Genomic DNA, 16,993 nt, shown 5'->3' on the forward strand with positions numbered 1-16,993 from the left:
TGTTTACAGTGAGGTACAATGCTGGGGCAGCGCGCTGACCTGGCTTATCTCAAAGAGCTTCTCCAGGTTCCTCTGGAGGCTCTGCATTCTGAAGGGCTGCTTTGGGCCTATAGGTCCTTCCTTCAGTGTCTGACCCCAGCAAATATATCAAGAGCTTCAACTGTTAAGAAGCATTAAAAACAAGGTAGATAAGATGGAAGTGGAGCCTTGGGGGGAATCCTTTGGGAAACAGAGTGGGATTTGTGGGGAGAAGATGGGCAGATGTTGAGAGCGTGGAAGAGTTTCATTAACGTTGGCACCTGGGAATTTTCTCTTGTGGTGTACAGAGAACATTTCTAACACCACAACTTCATCCCCACCCAGATGATTTCCTGAGCTGTTTCTAAATCTTTACCCTGACCTTCGTTTTGAACTCTTTAAATAATCGAGATACAGTCTTGTCTTCATGTACACGAGCTATAATCTCCCTGGAAGATGTGGTGATTGCCTGGGGGTGGTTTGGGAGCACTGTAACGTTGGCTTTAGTGGGAACTGGATTCCTTGGGGCAGCCATATTAGTGTTAGATTTTCCCCTCCCGCTTTAGAGCTAATTATTGAGGAGCCATTTAATGGTACCCTGAGTACTGTTTTGAATGGGGGTGAGCCTCCTGTGGGGATGTGAGTTTGGACTTGGTATGCTTTACTCTAATCAAGCTTGAGGAATGCAATTTAAGCAGCGTGCCTCCTTGCTGACAGTCCCTGAAATACGGCCGCCTTGGCTGAATGGCTCCCATGGCGGAAGAGCTTTATCCCCTTGTAATTCATGGAATGGTGCTGCATGTGGAACCAAGAAACCAAAGTACTTTCTCACGGCATATCTGTGTAAGAGCTTCCAGCTGCCCGGCACATGAAAGCCAGCTTTGGTCCCCAGGGGGATCACAAGAGGAACAGTGTCATGGTAACTGCTTCTCAGCGTTGCTCTGAGGCTCTGTGCAGCTGGATGGCCCCACGTTACAGCTACCAGACTGCGCTCCAACCCTTAACAACGCCTCTTATCAAAACGAAGTGTGAGGATGAGTGGGTGTGGTGCAGCTGTCCAGCTGTTGGACAGGCATCACGGGGATGGCGTGTTTCAGTTTAGAGATTCAGACTTTTCCCCCCGGCCTCGTGCAGATGTTTATTTCTGATCGATCCTGCCTTAGCCGGAAATAACACGATGTGATGGCGTGGGGTGAAATCATGCCTTCACTATCAAAATGTCAGGACTCCTGGCTGTGCAGTACAGCTCCCCACCCTGTCTGATACCATGTTCTTGTTTATGCGTGGTGGTAGTTAAATGCCTTTAATTCCTTGTCTGTTCTTGGTGGGCTGCTTGACCCTTATCCTGGGGTTTGCTACAGCAGTTTGTCTCCCACTAATGATGCTGGATGAGGGTCAGCAGAGCAGCAGCTCCTGCATCCAGCCCAGCCTGCAGGCAGCCCGAGGGGTCTGAGAAGGACTGACTGTGTTTGGGGGAGCTCAGCATGGAGGGATTCCTTGGGCCGAAAGGATCATGGCGAGGTTTCATTTTGAAAATGCTTTAATAAGGAAGTGTTGACAACACCGTTCTGCAAAATGTAAAGGTAACTATACAAATTCTTAATACAAAAAGAATAAATTAAAAGCAGATCTTTTGGAATTCTGCAACTTTTTCTACACCATACATAGCTTTTCCTTGATTACAGTTGAACAGATCCAGTAAAATCATTTTACATGCTCTAAAGTCAATTTCAGGAGAGACCTAATTATTTTTCCTTCTTTTTTCTTTTGTCTTAAACTAGAGAAGTCCATTTTACACAACCGGTAATAAAACTATTGACATGAATATATATGTCAAACTTTACATCTAGTTAACTAAGCAGTAACTTGGTCATCTGATAGCACCTGAATGGGGATCGGCTACGCCTGGAACTAAAACTAAGACAGAGTGAAAACAAAATTGGACTGATTCAACATTTCCAACACTCGACTGTATTATCACGGCGCTTAAAAGAAGAAACCCGGCCTGCAGCAGAGCACAGCGCGGGGCCGTGCCGGGGCTGCTGCCCAACCACAGGGACCTGCAGACGGGGAGACTGAGAACGTAACAGTGGCTGCACGGCAGGCGGAGCCTTGAGAAGTAGAAAAGGAAAAGGAGGGGTTACGTTGGTAGTCAAGTGGTCGGATCTGACAGCAATGGATGCACCCCTCCGTGCTACGCTGAAAAGGCGTTAATCTGGTCTGATGGACATTTTATGTACACTCGCGTTTAATTGAATTGAGCTAAACAGTAAAACCTGTTTTACTTAAATCTGTCTTTACTACCAGACTGGCTGCTCACGTGGTGCCTCGATTGCAGAATAGAAAAGCAGAACACAAAGCAAAACCCAATCCAGTTCTCGGAAGCTCCTCCTCGACTCGAGCCTGTTTGCAATTCAGGCTGACTTAGAGTGTTCAGGGTTTGTTTTTCACCCCTAACTGCAGGGCTGCCACCTTTTAACCTTTGCTGCAAAACTGCAGGTCTGGCTTGGAGGAATTGCTGCTCCTGTAGTGCCCGGAGGCCCCGCAGTGCCGCTGTTGTTGAATTGTTTTTAATTAAAGGTACACAGAAAAAGAGTAATTAAAAATAAAAGCAATCAACCCAAAGCCACTTTAGTGGGGAAATTAAAAAGAAAACAGACAGTTGCTCAGAGCCCCTAAAAAAAAACAAACCTCCATGGGCTCATCTGCTGCTTAATTTGGTCCCTATTTAAATCCTTTCACTTTAGCTACGTAATCTTAGCAGCGCGTCGCTGATCAGCGCCATCTCCCATCCACCTACAAATCCAATTAGGAGTTGAAGCCAATTCCAGCGCTCAGCAGCCCAAAGCACAGGGAGGAGCGTGGCAGAGCAGCCCCACCACTGACTGCAGGCAGCAGAGCTGCAGGCGCAGGCCCGGGGCTGAAGCAAACATCCCCCCGATGCGCGATGGGGAAAGGAATTCACACGAGCAGCTCGCGTTCGTATTTAGAAACCCCACCATCTTTCCCAGTCTAATTACAAAGAACCCCTTCTCTTTTAAAGCCTGGAATGCAGTTTTCCAGCAATCCTAATGCTGAAAGGTGTGGCAGCCCCCAAGTCACGGTGTTTCATGTTGAACGTTTCGCCCTACTCGGTCTGGTAGACGCTGTTGTTATCCTTGGAACACGCACACGCACTTGCACTTCTGTTTTGTATTCAACTAAAGCTAACTCCAGTTTCTGCTTTTCACAAAGTAACCCCCTCCAGCCATTTCTGTAATGCCTTTCCCATAGGAAATCATCGTTTGCACATGCAGATGGGGAACGGCTGGGTGCCCCCCCCATCTAGTGGCAATAAAAACAGCATAGCACCGCAATGAAGACTAGACGTGCCAGCTTCAACATCCACCGAGATTGTGCACTTGTTCATTACAAAAGTGTCTTTGAGGCCTTTGAAAGTTCCATGGCTTGACGTGTGTAAAGCATTGCTCAAAGGTAAGTGTGTAAACTTGCAGCTCCTTCCATGACTCCTCCCGTCCAGTTCTTTGTGGTAGTAGCAGGCAGCTCCTGCTCACGCTGAACGCCTCGTTTGGTGATTTCTCTTTCATGTGGTTGCTTTCCATGTGAAATTCTTGCTTGGTCTGCTGCTTGCTGAGCCCAAAAGCTGCTCCCATGCTTCCTGACAGACCGGTTCTCCCAGCCAGCGTTGCACGCTGGTGATGAGCCCTTTGCTACACTGGTGCTAACGAAGGTAAGATAATTGGACAGATATGTTAATGCGGCTTTACCGTGTCAATCAGATCGTGATGTGCTTTCCCTTTGATTTGACCTCGGCGCTTTGTGCAGAGATAGGTTAGAATTCATTGGCTGCATCTCCTTGTAGAAAGGTTTTCTGGTGATTTTTATCTTCCTCAGAGTGTGAGAAAGCCAACAGCACAACCCTCAGCTCTGTGTGTTGGTAGGCAGCAGCTTTGCCAGCCGCAGAGATGCTGTGAGGAGCAGTTCTTGCCTCTGCTGTAGATAATGCCTTTGTACACCTCGTTTGTCCAGTCCGATAGTAGCTTGTAGATGCTGTGATACCAACCCAGACCTCCAGAGTGTCTTCAGTGCGTGGGGTTCTGTTTGGATGGGCTCAAAGCAAAGAAGGAAATAATGCTGCTTTGCAGGAGGTGGTTGTGTCTGCCATTGAGCTGAACAAGAGATGCTCTTGTAGCGAGGACTCGCTGAACAAACTCCTCCCATTGACACTGGTTGGGTGACTTTGGCAGCGCTGATCTGATCGCGAGACTCTTACGCGTATTTGAAGTGAGAGGATTTGACTTCTTTTTTTTTTTTTTCATAAAAGAACAACTTTCAGTAATTCTCAGCCTCTGTACCAATTTGTGTTCCAGCCCCCCCCACCAATTAATACTCTGTTGGATCAGACTGCAGGTCATGGAAATCTGACTGCCATTACATGCCACAGAACAGTAAGATCTGATGTAAGCCTGGACAGGCTCCTGTTGTTTATAAGGAAGAAAATCATTTTTTCCATTGCCAGCTGCTGAGATGGCTGCTCAACGCACCCGCTGTGCTGCAGGCTCTGCAGGGCTCTGTGCTGGGCTGGCAATGGGACGCGCTGCCGTCCTGCACGGTCATGGTGGACGTCTCGGGGCCAATGCTCTGTAATGTCATCTTGAATTGCATCGTGAGAAAAGTGCTTAGAGTTGAAGCTGGTGCTGGGTGACAGTGCATCTGGGTAAGGCAAATGAGAGGCAGTGAGGTGATCTCAGAATGGCATTGATGTGATTAACTTGAGGTCAGGGGTTCACACTAGAGTCCCAGGCTTGGCTTTTTCCTGTCCATACCACTGGACATCTGCTAATTCTGGATAGAGGGGAGAATCCAGGAAACAGCTATCATTGTAAGTCCTGCAGGAGAAAGGAAACTTTTGTTAGGATGATTAGAATTGCTGGAGAGTTCAACCACGGGCACAAAACATGGCATTACGAACAGTCCCACTCCCTGCAGCAACCTGGAGGCAGAAGGCTGAGCTCAGAAGGGATTTTCAGGATGCTGAAGAGCTCCTGGCAATAACACCCAATGGGAAGGGGGAGGGTCAGGGTGGCCTCTTGTAGCACCTCATGGACTGTCCTTGGGATTTCTGCTCTGGGCAGAGGCTCTGCATCACCAGCAGTCCTGGGGTTACGTGGCTGTCTGGGGCTGAGGCAGCAAAACCTGGTGATGTGTGAAAGGGCATCAAGTATGCTATGGAAAGGCCCATGTTTTGTCATATACAGACTGCCCTTGGGGTGTCTTCCTTGACAAGCTACAGTTTCTTTTGCTGCCTGGCTTTTTGTTTGCTTGCACTGAGCAGATGAGGGACTTGATGGGCATTTGCCATTTACCTTAAGGCTCAGGTCAGGGTCAGCTCCTGGCTCAGTCCACTGAGCTCCTTGCCAGAAGAAATCACTGAGGTGAATCTTGTTTTTTGCAAAATGGCTTCTCTATCTGCATAGCAACATTCAGAATTGATCTCTCTCTCTTTTTCATCTGACTTCCAAATTACAGACTGTTTGGAGCCCAGAAGCAGGAAATGCACTTTGCTTCCTGTGGGATTCTCTCTCCCTGCCCTCTCTCAGGACTGAGCTCACACTGATGCAGCCCAGCAGTTCCTGCCTCCTCTCTCCTGTTTTCCACCTGGTTTCCTTGGGACTGATATCTGGGAGGAACCTGAGCGAGGCCACGACCCGGCTGCACATTAAAGAGCCTTTTGTTTGCCAGCTTTCTGCTGGAATATGGAGGTTTATGGGTTATCTCTAGAAAGCCGGCCTCGAAATACTCAACAGATGCTAGTTGTGAATGGCCGTGGATTCAAATGAGAGTGTCAGGCAGTGACTGCAGTTTAATTAAAACAGAACTATTCTAAGGGTTTTTTGTTCCCTCCACCCTTCCCCCTCCGCCTTCCCACAGGAACTGGGCCAGGGTTGCTCTGCACTCCGTGAAGCCTCACTGCTTGCCGACAGCCTGCACAGCTCTGCAGCACGAATGGAGCAGCGAGGGGCACTGGGTGCCATGGCTGTAGCGCTGCTGGAGCTCTGCCCAGCTCCCCAAAGCCCCCACCCAGCCGTGCTCATCTCCCCACTGCACTCTGCCCACACTGCTTTGAGACGTCCCTGTGCCCGTTCAGCCTTTGCAGGAACGCTCACAGCAGTGGCTGGCCCCTGGCCCACTCATGCTGAGGAAGGAGTCCTCTTTCACTGGGGAAAGCACAACAGCCACAAATGTGCTGAAAAGGCACAGAGAGGGCTCCGAGCTGCGTTCCAGTTGTTATTCCAAGGACTGAAAGAAGCCTTGTTGCCAAACGGGCACACAATCACACAGCTGCTCCTCGGGGACAGTGGGATGCCGCTTATTCGCATTGTGTTTGTGGAACGTGGGACTATAGGGCAGAAGGATGAAAGAACAAAACATCCCCTTACTATACCTCTATTCATCAGTACTTTGGTGGGTTGGAGACTGAGACTCATCCATAGTGGGTGAGTTGTCTGTTGCTTCTCTGAACAAAGGAGAGCAAAAAAGGAGGAAAGAGGAGAGAGGAAATGTTAAAGAAAAGAAATGACACAGACATTGTTATGAGCTTATTAATCCAGTGGGGAAACAAGCTGATGAATCATCTTCAGAAAGAAGAGTTAGTGACACAAAAACATGTCAGGGAGAACTGTAAATCTTTTCCTTCACACAGGGAGGGAACAACCTGTTCCTGTGATGGGGGAGTTTGTGTTGTGCTGCTGATGGCAAACTTTGTCCTCCGCCTCTACCATATTTACACGAGTGCTTGGGGCTGTGCTCAGGCATGAAACAGGCACTGATTTGCTTCTAGTTCCTTCTGTGCTGGTTGTTGGTACACAGACTAAGTTCTGAATATAGATAACTTCACGTTCACCAGCTAAGAACGTGCCTTGATGGTGTTTTGCTGTGAGAGCAGAAAGTTACCTCAACTAAGAAAAGCTGGGATTTTGGAAGCAGAGTCCTCAGCTGGCTGCTCACCACTTTTACTCCTGATTATCATAGAGATACTCGGAGGATTTGGGATTGGGATGGAGACAGACACAAAGATGTGAGTCTAGATTAAAACCGTTAATAGTGGAAATTCCAGCATGCAGTCACTACAACTGCCATTTTGCCAATATTAATGATCCCTGACTTCTTGTGAAATGGACCCTGGAAAATACTAAAGCTGGAGGCAAACACAAAGACAGTGTGAGGCTGGATGTCAAACGTGTGAATTTAAAATTCAAAGAAGGCACAAGAGGTTTGTGGTTACAGTTCCCCTCATCTCCATTTCAAAGGGCAGTCGCAAATGGAGCTGGAGTACAACCAGAGGTCAGACTTGGTCATAGGTGACCAAAGAAATTAAAGAGGATGAGATTTTCCAGTGGCTGCACAGTGAGATGTTTACAGAGTTAACTCTCCCAGTCCCTACTCACAGCTCAGGGGACTGTATCTGTTTCCTTATTCCAGGGCTGATGGGATTTCGAGACCACTGGCTGGAAACTTTCTAGTGTTGTTCACCAAACCCAACTTAATTGTAAAAATCTGGGGCACGCTGAGTTAGATGGGATCTGGAAATGATCCTTATTTCGTGTGACAGGGTAGAATTACAGCAGATTGTTAGAGAATACCCAGTGGAGCTTGCAAAAGGCTTTTTGTTTGCTCCTTGAATTCCTGGCCTCACAAGGAGGTGTGCCCAAGAACCCAATTACTATATTTACATGAATAATGGCTACCTGCACATAATGACTCACTCACGCTTTGGTGAAGCACGTTAAGTTTGTGGTAGCTGAAAAAAGTTGCACTTAATAGACATTAAGTCACATTACTGGGGAAAACCTTGAGGTAAAATGTGGTTGATGCACACACGAATATGGTAGGCACCTCATCTTGCCTTGACAACCAGAGATCTTAGTCTGGACAGCTGGCATCTGGAAAGTGTTCCCTGTACCTGTGCTCTCCCTTTGCCTTGTGCTGGGAGGCTCTTCCTGAGGCTCGCAAGCTTTCAGCTTCCTGCACTGAATGAGATGAATCCTCTCACCCGATCCCAATGACACTCACCCAGTCTGCCATGCAAGAATGTGGTGGGGACTGCCCGGCGGCGTGGCTGCAAGTTCACTCGATGGTGTTGAACTCCTCTGGCTGTGAGGTAAGGCAGCTGAAAAACAATGAAAGGGTGGAGAAAAAGAGCTGGTGAGGTGAGGGCACAAGGGCCAGGGTGGTTCAGACCTTCAGCTGATCGGACCAGCAGAAACATGTCCAGCTGTGAGTAAACACAGCCAGGGAGTCAGAACTCAACCAGCTTGAATAGGAGCAGCCAGTTTGGTACTGATGCTGCTACGTGTCATGGGCTGCATCAATCTTCAGCTCTGCAGGAATGCTGTTTCAGCCCTGCCTGTGAAATACAGCATCTCTCCCAGCATGAGAGCTGACTTGTTTTGCTCCTGTCACCATTATCTGGACATTAGAACCTGTCTGTACGTCTCCATGAGACCTCAGGCCATGTCCTGCTGCCAGGGGTGTGAGAACACAGGAGATGCTCCATTTCCTGAGGAGGCAGGGCTGGTACTGGCAAGAGCCTGGACAGGTACACTGCTTCATGTGCAAAGCAGGAAGACAGCTCTGAAGATTACAAGAGCTAACACTGCCCCTCACTGTGCATTGGTAATAAAGTTAGGTTTGGCTTTGCTGACCCCAGTACTATGGGCCCTGACTTTAATGAAGCAAGAAGCGAGATGATAGACTAGAAGTCTAACTCTGGCAGTGGTTCCCAGGGGGATTCATCACTGAAGGTCCAGCAAAGAAATCCAACTCACCCATCTTCCCTTCTCATGTCTTTGCAGTATTCACTCTCCAAATTTAATACCTGCCCAGAAGTACAATCCTCTTTAAAGGACAGTGTGAAGTCCAGTAGATAACATCGACTACAAACAATCAGCTCAATGAGAGGTGTTTCTACCCGGCATCCCCTTCTGTGCTGTCCATCGTGTGCTCAAGGCTACGAGGCGCTTGGGCAGTGGTGTAAGGCAAAAGGAAAGGAAGGGAAAAGCAGCACAGATTCTGATTAACCAGCTCTCTCATCTCCACTGGGCCTGGTCCAGGTTTTTAGCGTGCCCTTGATACTTACAGATTGGACAGTCCGATGGTGACTGATGGCCAGTAACTATTTCACCTTGGTGTGTTTTGTAACTCTTCGGTTTAATTTATTTGGCTGTTTTCTTACTGTTGAATATTAACAGCACAGAGATGTGCAAAGCTCTACATGACAGATATATTACCGCACAAACTCAAGCACTGAGTTTCAGAATATTATCAGCACAGTTACTGGAATTACATGGGAAAACCACGTATCAGCAGTGCACAGAAATGTCATCGTGCAAACATTTTTGCAGGGCTGGGACACTGTCCCCACTTAACTCTTAACCTTCCTTGTGCCTTTAATGATTCACCAAGAGCACACAGTTCTCCTGGATGGCATCGAGGCCCTGTGTGCTCCATTGGTCCCCTTGCTGTGCTTACTGAGAGCGATGACACTGTGGTTTCTCTGAGTTCAACCAAAAACCCACTGCACGCAGAGGAAACGCTCAGCAAAGGCACGGGTTTGGTTTCCTCCCTGTCTTCTAGGCCTGGCATGAAAACAGGCTGCATGAAACCCCTGGCCCCTCACCCCCTCACCCAGGACTGGCTCTCACCTGATGTTGCTTTACACATCTGAGGCATTCTCGTGACCCTGCTGTGCGCCACAAAAGTGCTTTGCGAAGATGTGCTGTACTGGGAGCTGCTGTCCGAGGAAGTGGAGCTCGTGTGCGAGAGGCGGCTGTGCTCCTTGTGGGAGGCTGTGGACCGCTGGTACCAGAGCCGCAGCTCATCCGACACGGCAGTCCTACCCGAGCCCTTCTCATGGCCCTCCCTGCCCAGAGATGGAGTCCTTATGATTTGGGAGCGGGAGGGGGTGAGTCGAACAGAATCCGCTTCATCCCCATGCCAGTTCTCCTTAAACATCCCCCCCGCTGTGTAGGAGTTGGAGGTTTTGAATTGTGCTTTCACGCTGTAATGTCCCTCCTGGTCGTTCTCTAGGCTGCGCACCACCACGGGTGTGGAGCTGCCCTCGATGTACAGGGGATACTCTTTGATCCTGTACTGGGAAGAGGGTTGGCTCTGGCTGTGCAGGTAGACCCGGTGGTGCCCTGTTCCATTCCTCGCAGCCAGGTTGGGCATGCTCCCTGAATTGGAAGAGACCAGGTTGCCTGCTGATTTGTGCCTCTGCCTCTGCCTCTCTCTGGCTTTCGATGGGGAGTCCTCTGCCAGGGTGGAGTAGTTGGGGTTCATCTGAGCAGGGTAGTAATGCTCAGAGCTGGAATGGCTGGTGCAGGATGAGCAGTCGTCCATGGGGTCAGAGCCGTTACTGCTACGAGTCCTTGGGGTGTAGAAATCGGGGCTCCCTGTCTCATTTTCTGAGCCGAGGAGCTTGCCTTGTGACTCCAAACTGGAGCTCCGGTGTCTAAAGTGCTGAGCTAGGCTGTGCAGTCTGGTCGGGCTGATGTCTACTGACCTGCAGGTACCAGGAAAACATTCAAGTTGTTAAGTCACAAAGAGAAAACACTTCTCCCCTTCTGTGCACAAGTTCATTCTCACTGGAAAGGGAATTTGTGGGCATCTCCTCCAGTACTGCATGGGGCTGCTGGCTGCAGAGCAACATATTTCCCTGCTGTTGGGTTTGGGACAATTAGGTCCAGGTCCAGCTCCTATCCATTCTCCCTGCTGGTAGTATTCACTTTACAAGCCCAATTCTTCTGTGGCTTGCCAGGATGGGTAAGACCCAACACAAAGGACAAAAACTGGTGACCTCATGGTGGAGCCATGGCAGAGCTATTTGGATCAGCACCATCCTGATACTACCAGGTTTACTTTGCTCTGCCAAATCCCATCACCTCAATGGTGGGATTCCCTTACAAGTGGCACGTTAATCCCCTGCACAGGTACAATTCAACTTGTACCTTTTCTCAAATTAGTGACAGAGATAGAAGGACAGATTGCCCATATTTAGCCCAAAACACAGTAACTCCACCCTTTCAAAAAGTCACCTCTGTGAAGCAGCTACATTTTACTGGGGCCCAGCCATGGGTTACATGTATAAGACCGTCAGTGGGTGACTGCCCTTCAGGCATCCACCCAGAATCACAAATTTACAAGGCTTGATTCATGGCCAAGCCTGGGTGGTCTCAATCAAATCACCACTACGATTTGAAGTCCTTCCTGTCAACCCTGGGATAATGTCACTGTCACCTGGATCCTTGGGTGAATTGCTTTGTTTGGCCTCTCTCCGCTTGAGAGCACACACATAAAAACATTTTATATGCCACCCTGAGAGAGTACTTCTACCTAACATTCTGTATCAAAAATGAAACAGTATGTTATCTCCAGCTGCAGCCAGAAAGGACTTGACTTTACTGCAGTTTAGCACTATCATCACATCTCTTCTAAAAGTTGTGTGTGGTTTATAGGGCCTATAAACATTAAGTGGGATGAGGAGTTCCAGTAGAAGAAAACCTTCATTACTCTGAGGGGGGAGGCAAGGGGCAAGATCACGTTTAACTGAAGTGATTTCAGTATCTCGGTTTAGGAGAGATTCTCTGATAGCAAAAGGGCTCAAGCATCTGGTATGAAAAGGCCTTGTTTGTGTCCTTTCCTTAGTGGGGAATTAATGAATGTCCTGGCGAATGGATAAAGCAAAGCACAGTTATTCCAGGGCAAGCAAAGTGAGCTCATTGTGGAGCTGGGAGAACTTACCGTGTGGAGTGGACGTAGTGAGGACTGCGTACCCGTAGATCCGGTGTCGAGGGCATGCTGGACTGGGAGTTCCAGTGGGGAAGGCTCCGGATGGGGCTGTTCTGCAGGGAGCTGCTCCCTCCTGCCTCAGCACAGCTCCCAGTGCTGGGGAACCGCTTGTGATTGCTGCAGAACAAACACCTGCCTTCAGTTCCTGGGAAGGAATTTGGGGAAGGGGCTCCCTGCCTTATTCCAGGTCTCAGGCACGTGCTTGTGATCTCAGAGTGAGTGGGGGTCAGATGCTGCTCTGAGTCACGCCATGTGAATGCAGCCTGCTTTTTATCACATCTATATTACCCCCAAAGCCTGAATGTCTCCTTTTGGTAAGAGATGGTTGTGTAACGATTCACAGACATCTTAATGTCTGTGTGATAGGGACTGGAGATAGCTGGCTCACCTGGAATGACTGTGTGAAGAGCGTTTCTTGACCTTCTCATAGGGTTCATCCAAGGATGACTCGCTCCACATCTTGGGTTTGATGGGGGACTTGTCATAGTCATTGCGGTGGTAATGCATTTGGCGGAGGCCTTCCAGTGATTGTGGAGGCGGAGGCCTGTTGTGCAAGGGTGGCCGAGGTGGGAGTCCTTTGTGTGGGGACTGGAGAGGGGATATTGTGCTGGTGACCTGAGAATCCTCTGTCAAGAGAAGAAGGGAAAGAGGTGATGGCTATGTGACCTTCAGTTCTAGCCCTACTCCAGGGGACACCTTGCTCGCAGGCAAGAATGTTTTTGGTACTAGCAAGTTTGAGCGGATCATTACAAAGACCAGGCCCCCCATTTTGAGCATCAATCAGGAATTCACACATCCCTCCCCATTTCCTTCCTGCCCTCTAGAACATACAACAGCCAACATACCATCCTCAAGAACAAGGGCATCTGAGAGGGAGCTGTCTTCACTGGCAATGTTTCCTTCTGAAGAGAAGAAAAAGATGGTCAGAAGGCCACGAGAATCACATTGACCAAATAGTGAACTGTGCCATGATCTTCCTCAACCGAGTCTTGGCCTGAAGCAGTCGCCCACACCTTCCTCCTCTCAAGGCCATGAGACAATGATATTCCTACAAACAACTGCCTCAGCCCACTCAGTCTGAGGGCAGAGCTGCAGGCCAGGCCTCTTGCTAGCAGGCTGCCTTTCAAGGAGCTGCTAACTCTTTTTCAGTTAATGGGGATTAAGGCTGAGTCACAACAGTGAGCTGAGATCCCCAGCAGATGTAAAATGGCAACCAGCCAGCAGGCAGATTTGTATCTGCTGAAGATCTTGGGCCTTAAGACCCACGCTAGGTACCAGTTCTGTGTAATCTGGGGAAAAGCTTTCTGAGCATCCTCTGTAACAGCAGATGCAGAAGCTCTCATGTTTGTGGCATGCATGAGCTGCCTCCCCCATCTGTGTCCTTACAGCTGTCTGTCATCCCTGCCTGTACCATGACTTGGTACTCAGGTCAAAAATACAGCAGCTCTAATCTCAGTTCCTGCTACATAGGCACAGAGAAAGCTCCATAAGTCAAAAAGAAAGGGCAAACTCAGCAAGGGAGAAAGAACCACAACAGAAAGTTAATGGATTTCATGAAAAACTAATCAACGACCCAGTAAACCATAAAGTGCCCTGAGAAATACACTGTAAAAATATAAAAAGAAAAAAGCATTTGAACACAGCAATAACTCTGCCACCACTCTGATTTTACAGATGCCTTTCAGCTAGAGAGCTCACCCCAATCTGCTGACGTTAATTACATTTGTATAGCACTACAAAGGTGAACAAAGGAGTCACAGTCTGCTTTCCTGATATCCTTATAATCTACAGCATGACACTGTCTTGTGCTGTGAGCCAGCACATCCCTACCACACAACACAGATCCCAGATGCCCATCTGACAGCACACTGGCACAGAGAGGATAACCCAATTTCAGTGCCTTTAAGATATGAGAGACAAGAGGGGGAGCAGAAACTCATATGTCAAATATGAGAAGGAAAAAATATTGCTTCCTGACCTCCGTGTACTCCTGCAGTGCTGTGGGTGCTGCACCCCACTTACCATCTATGATCAAGGAAGCTCTCTGGGTTGGCTTCTTCCCAGATTTGATGCGATACTCATTAATGGCGTTTTCGATCTCCTGCAGTTTCTTCAGTGCATTCAGGTAGGACGTCTTCCTCTGTTTCTTCAGCTTCTTGCTGACGTTTGGGTCACTCGCCAGGCGCCGGGCAGCCTCTGTGATCTGGGACTGAATGGCAAACTCCCTCTCCAGGCGTTCCAGCTCTGCCTCCTGGGAAAAGACAAGCAGATTCTGGCTGCCACCAAACTCTTGGCTCCGCTATAGGGAAGCTCCCCCTGAGTCTGGCCGCTGGTCTCCACCGAAGGCGATCAGGAAATCATCCACCAACGGGTTGCCCCAAGAGGTGGAGGATGCCCTGACCCCAGAGACAGACAAGGTCAGGTTGGATGGGGCTCTGAGCAACCTGACCTAGCTGTAGGTGTCCCTGTTCACTGCAGGAGTGATGGACTAGATGATCTTTAGAGGTCCGTTCCATTTCAAATGATTCTATGCTTCTATGATTCTATGCTGCTTCCCTCATCCCAGGGCCTCCCTAAGCAGACCCACCTCACCTCCCTCTGCCCACATGAATGCCTGGCAGCACAGCTGGTGGAAGGCACAACCCACACACTGATGATGTGAGTGCTTCAGCCCCAGCTCTGCCGTGCTGTCTGCCTTTTCATACAGTTGGCCCAGTTCAGTAGTGCTCTACCAGTGACTAATTCAACTTTCTACATCCACCTCCTACTCATTCCCTTTCCCTATTTCCTTGCTCCATATTTGAGCCTTATTTGATAGCAGTGTTATAGCAAGCTATAAATTCAAAGGCATTTGTTTTGTGTAGTGCATTTGACTACCTTGAAGTTTTTGGTGTTCATCATCATCAGTTTTTGTGTTTGTTTGCACCATACATTGCGTAACGGGAGAAAAGCCAAGCTCTTCTACTTCCAGTGAACTGTGGGTGTTCAGATCACACTGACAGACACACAGCCATGGAGATCCCCATTACACAAACTCACATCCTTTCTCTCCATTTAGTAGCGGTGGATGCTGCAAGAACGGATGCTGTGGGAATTAATCAAACTGAAATTGTTCTCTGAAGTTTTTATTCTGGGCTTTTGGCTTGAAAACACTTCCCAGAGTCGGGAACTCCAGACCACATAGATATGTTACCAAGAACTACAGTAGAAACCTATTCTGCAGTCAGTGCTCTGATGAAGCTCTTATTTTAAAGTTATCAGGAGTTCAGTGCAAGCTGTCGTTTCAAGCCTTCACAGATTCAGTTCTAAATCATTCACCGTATCTAAGAGAAAAACAACTTAATTTTCTTCCCAGCCCTAACAGTCTATTTTTCATTCAGTGAGGCCCCTATGAATAAAGCCTCAGAAAATGTGGACTATCACCTGCTTTCAGAGGGAAGTGCCTCGCTTCAGGTCCTTGTCATAGTTGGTAATTTCAGTCTCGGATTTATGGGACTGGAGGAGAATTTCACCTTTGTTTTAAATTGAGTTTCTAGTGCTTGCGCTTGTTGAAAAGCACATGAAAATCAACACTGGCCTCTCTGAACTTTCTCAAACTGGCAGCCAAGTAAACACAGCCCAACATTATTCTTCGAGAACAGAAATTTATGGTTTTCAACACAGTCCTAAAGTTTGACAGATGAAAAAGGGGATAGAGAAAAGCTGACTTGGCGTGTTTGGATTGCTGGTGCCAAAAGGCAGAGTGCCTGCACTGGGGTGGAACTGCTTTACCTTCATGCTTTTCCCACTGCTCAGCCTAGCTTTGCACTGCAGAGATTCCTAACAGAGTGCCCCCAAAAACTGCGTAACAGAAATGAAGAACTGGGGAAATGAGGGATCAGGTTTTAACAGAGCAGCCAACAGACTGCAGGGCTTCTAGGAGGAACTGAGTTAAGCCGTGCTTCCCTTTGAAAAGCTTAATTAAATGTGCTAGTTCATGAATATTTGACTTTGGTGGAATTCCTCTCCCAGGCTCCATTGAGAACAAAACTAAAGAGCTCCAGCTGTTTATTTTTTTTTTTTCAGCAGAAGAAAAAACGCCAACAGAACGACCAACAGTTAATTCCCTGGCTGAACTGCGCCTTAAACCACACAGTAACACCAGATCCAGACTCTCCTCTTACAGAAATGAAAAAGAAACTCAAAACTGGGATATACACAAGTGTCTTGAGACAAATGTGTCCCTGCAGACAATGGCTCTTCTGTGAATCTGGGCCCGCCTTACAGCTGCTGCAGGCCTGTTTTCACAGCCACGGTTCAGGGCACTGACCCAGCGCATTGTGAGAGCAAGGGAAAAGAACAAACACTCCCTAGCAAACTTGGAAAAAAACATAAATCCAGCTCCCTATAGGTAGGGACGGAGCCTCTTTTGTTTAAGGACTGGGGAGGTAAATGCTTTTATCTTGCTATTGCAGGGCTAAGATGTGTAATTGTGATGCTTTTCTTTCCTTCTAGGGGAGATCTGAGCTCAGATCACTGCTGAAGCAGAAAGCAAGCTGCTGTTTGTGGTAACAAGGCAGGGTAGCAGCAGGGCTCAGATGGCTTTCCATGTGCTCCCTACTCACACAGGTCATTACAGTTGGTCACCATGGCTATTCCTGTTGCTTCCAGTACAGTCAATGCTGAGCCCTGAGGGTTTAACCTTTCCTCTGGACCAAGACAAGCAATCCCCTCTCTGCTTCTCTTTTCTGATGGGAATGAACAAAAAATATATATCATAGAATCACCAAGGTTGGAAAAGACCTCCAAGATCATCCAGTGCAATCATCCACCTTCTTCTCACCAGTATCTCCCAATGAACCGTGTCCCTCAGTGCCACATCTATGTGTTTCTTGAACACCTCCAGGGACAGTGACTCCACCACCTCCCTGGACAGCCCCTTTCTAGCACCTGACCACACTTTCAGAGAAGTTTTTCCTAATGTCCAACCTGAAGCTCCCATGGTGCAACTTAAGGCCATTCCCTTTTGCCCTGCCACTATTAGCTAGGCCAACCTGCACCTCACCACAGTCACACTGCAGGCAGTTGTAGAGAGCAATAAGGTCTTCCCTGAGCCTCCTCCTCCCCAGACTGAACAATTCCAGTT

The 16,993-nt window shown here is 48.3% G+C and overlaps 1 protein-coding gene across 8 annotated transcripts in view; it reads right to left on the bottom strand.

Annotated features, from left to right (window-relative positions):
• Positions 1-1,540: 1,540 nt before the first annotated feature.
• The window catches only part of FRMD4A (FERM domain containing 4A), a 327,545-nt gene continuing 312,092 nt past the window's right edge, over positions 1,541-16,993 (bottom strand). For 6 of the 8 annotated variants that reach the window (XM_015872977.2, XM_015873053.2, XM_015872815.2 and 3 more), the window contains 7 exons: positions 13,891-14,119; positions 12,714-12,770; positions 12,257-12,494; positions 11,821-11,985; positions 9,723-10,582; positions 8,092-8,188; positions 1,541-4,907 (listed from right to left, as the gene is read on the bottom strand). In XM_015872977.2, coding sequence (XP_015728463.1) covers positions 4,805-4,907; positions 8,092-8,188; positions 9,723-10,582; positions 11,821-11,985; positions 12,257-12,494; positions 12,714-12,770; positions 13,891-14,119 — 1,749 coding nt within the window. In that variant the 3' untranslated portion in view covers positions 1,541-4,804. Of the gene's footprint in view, positions 4,908-6,463; positions 6,536-8,091; positions 8,189-9,722; positions 10,583-11,820; positions 11,986-12,256; positions 12,495-12,713; positions 12,771-13,890; positions 14,120-16,993 lie in introns of all 8 variants that reach the window. The other 2 variants (XM_015872897.2, XM_015872657.2) reach the window with 1 other exon arrangement.

This window comes from Coturnix japonica, chromosome 1 (assembly GCF_001577835.2).
Source record: "Coturnix japonica isolate 7356 chromosome 1, Coturnix japonica 2.1, whole genome shotgun sequence".
NCBI lineage: Eukaryota > Metazoa > Chordata > Aves > Galliformes > Phasianidae > Coturnix > Coturnix japonica.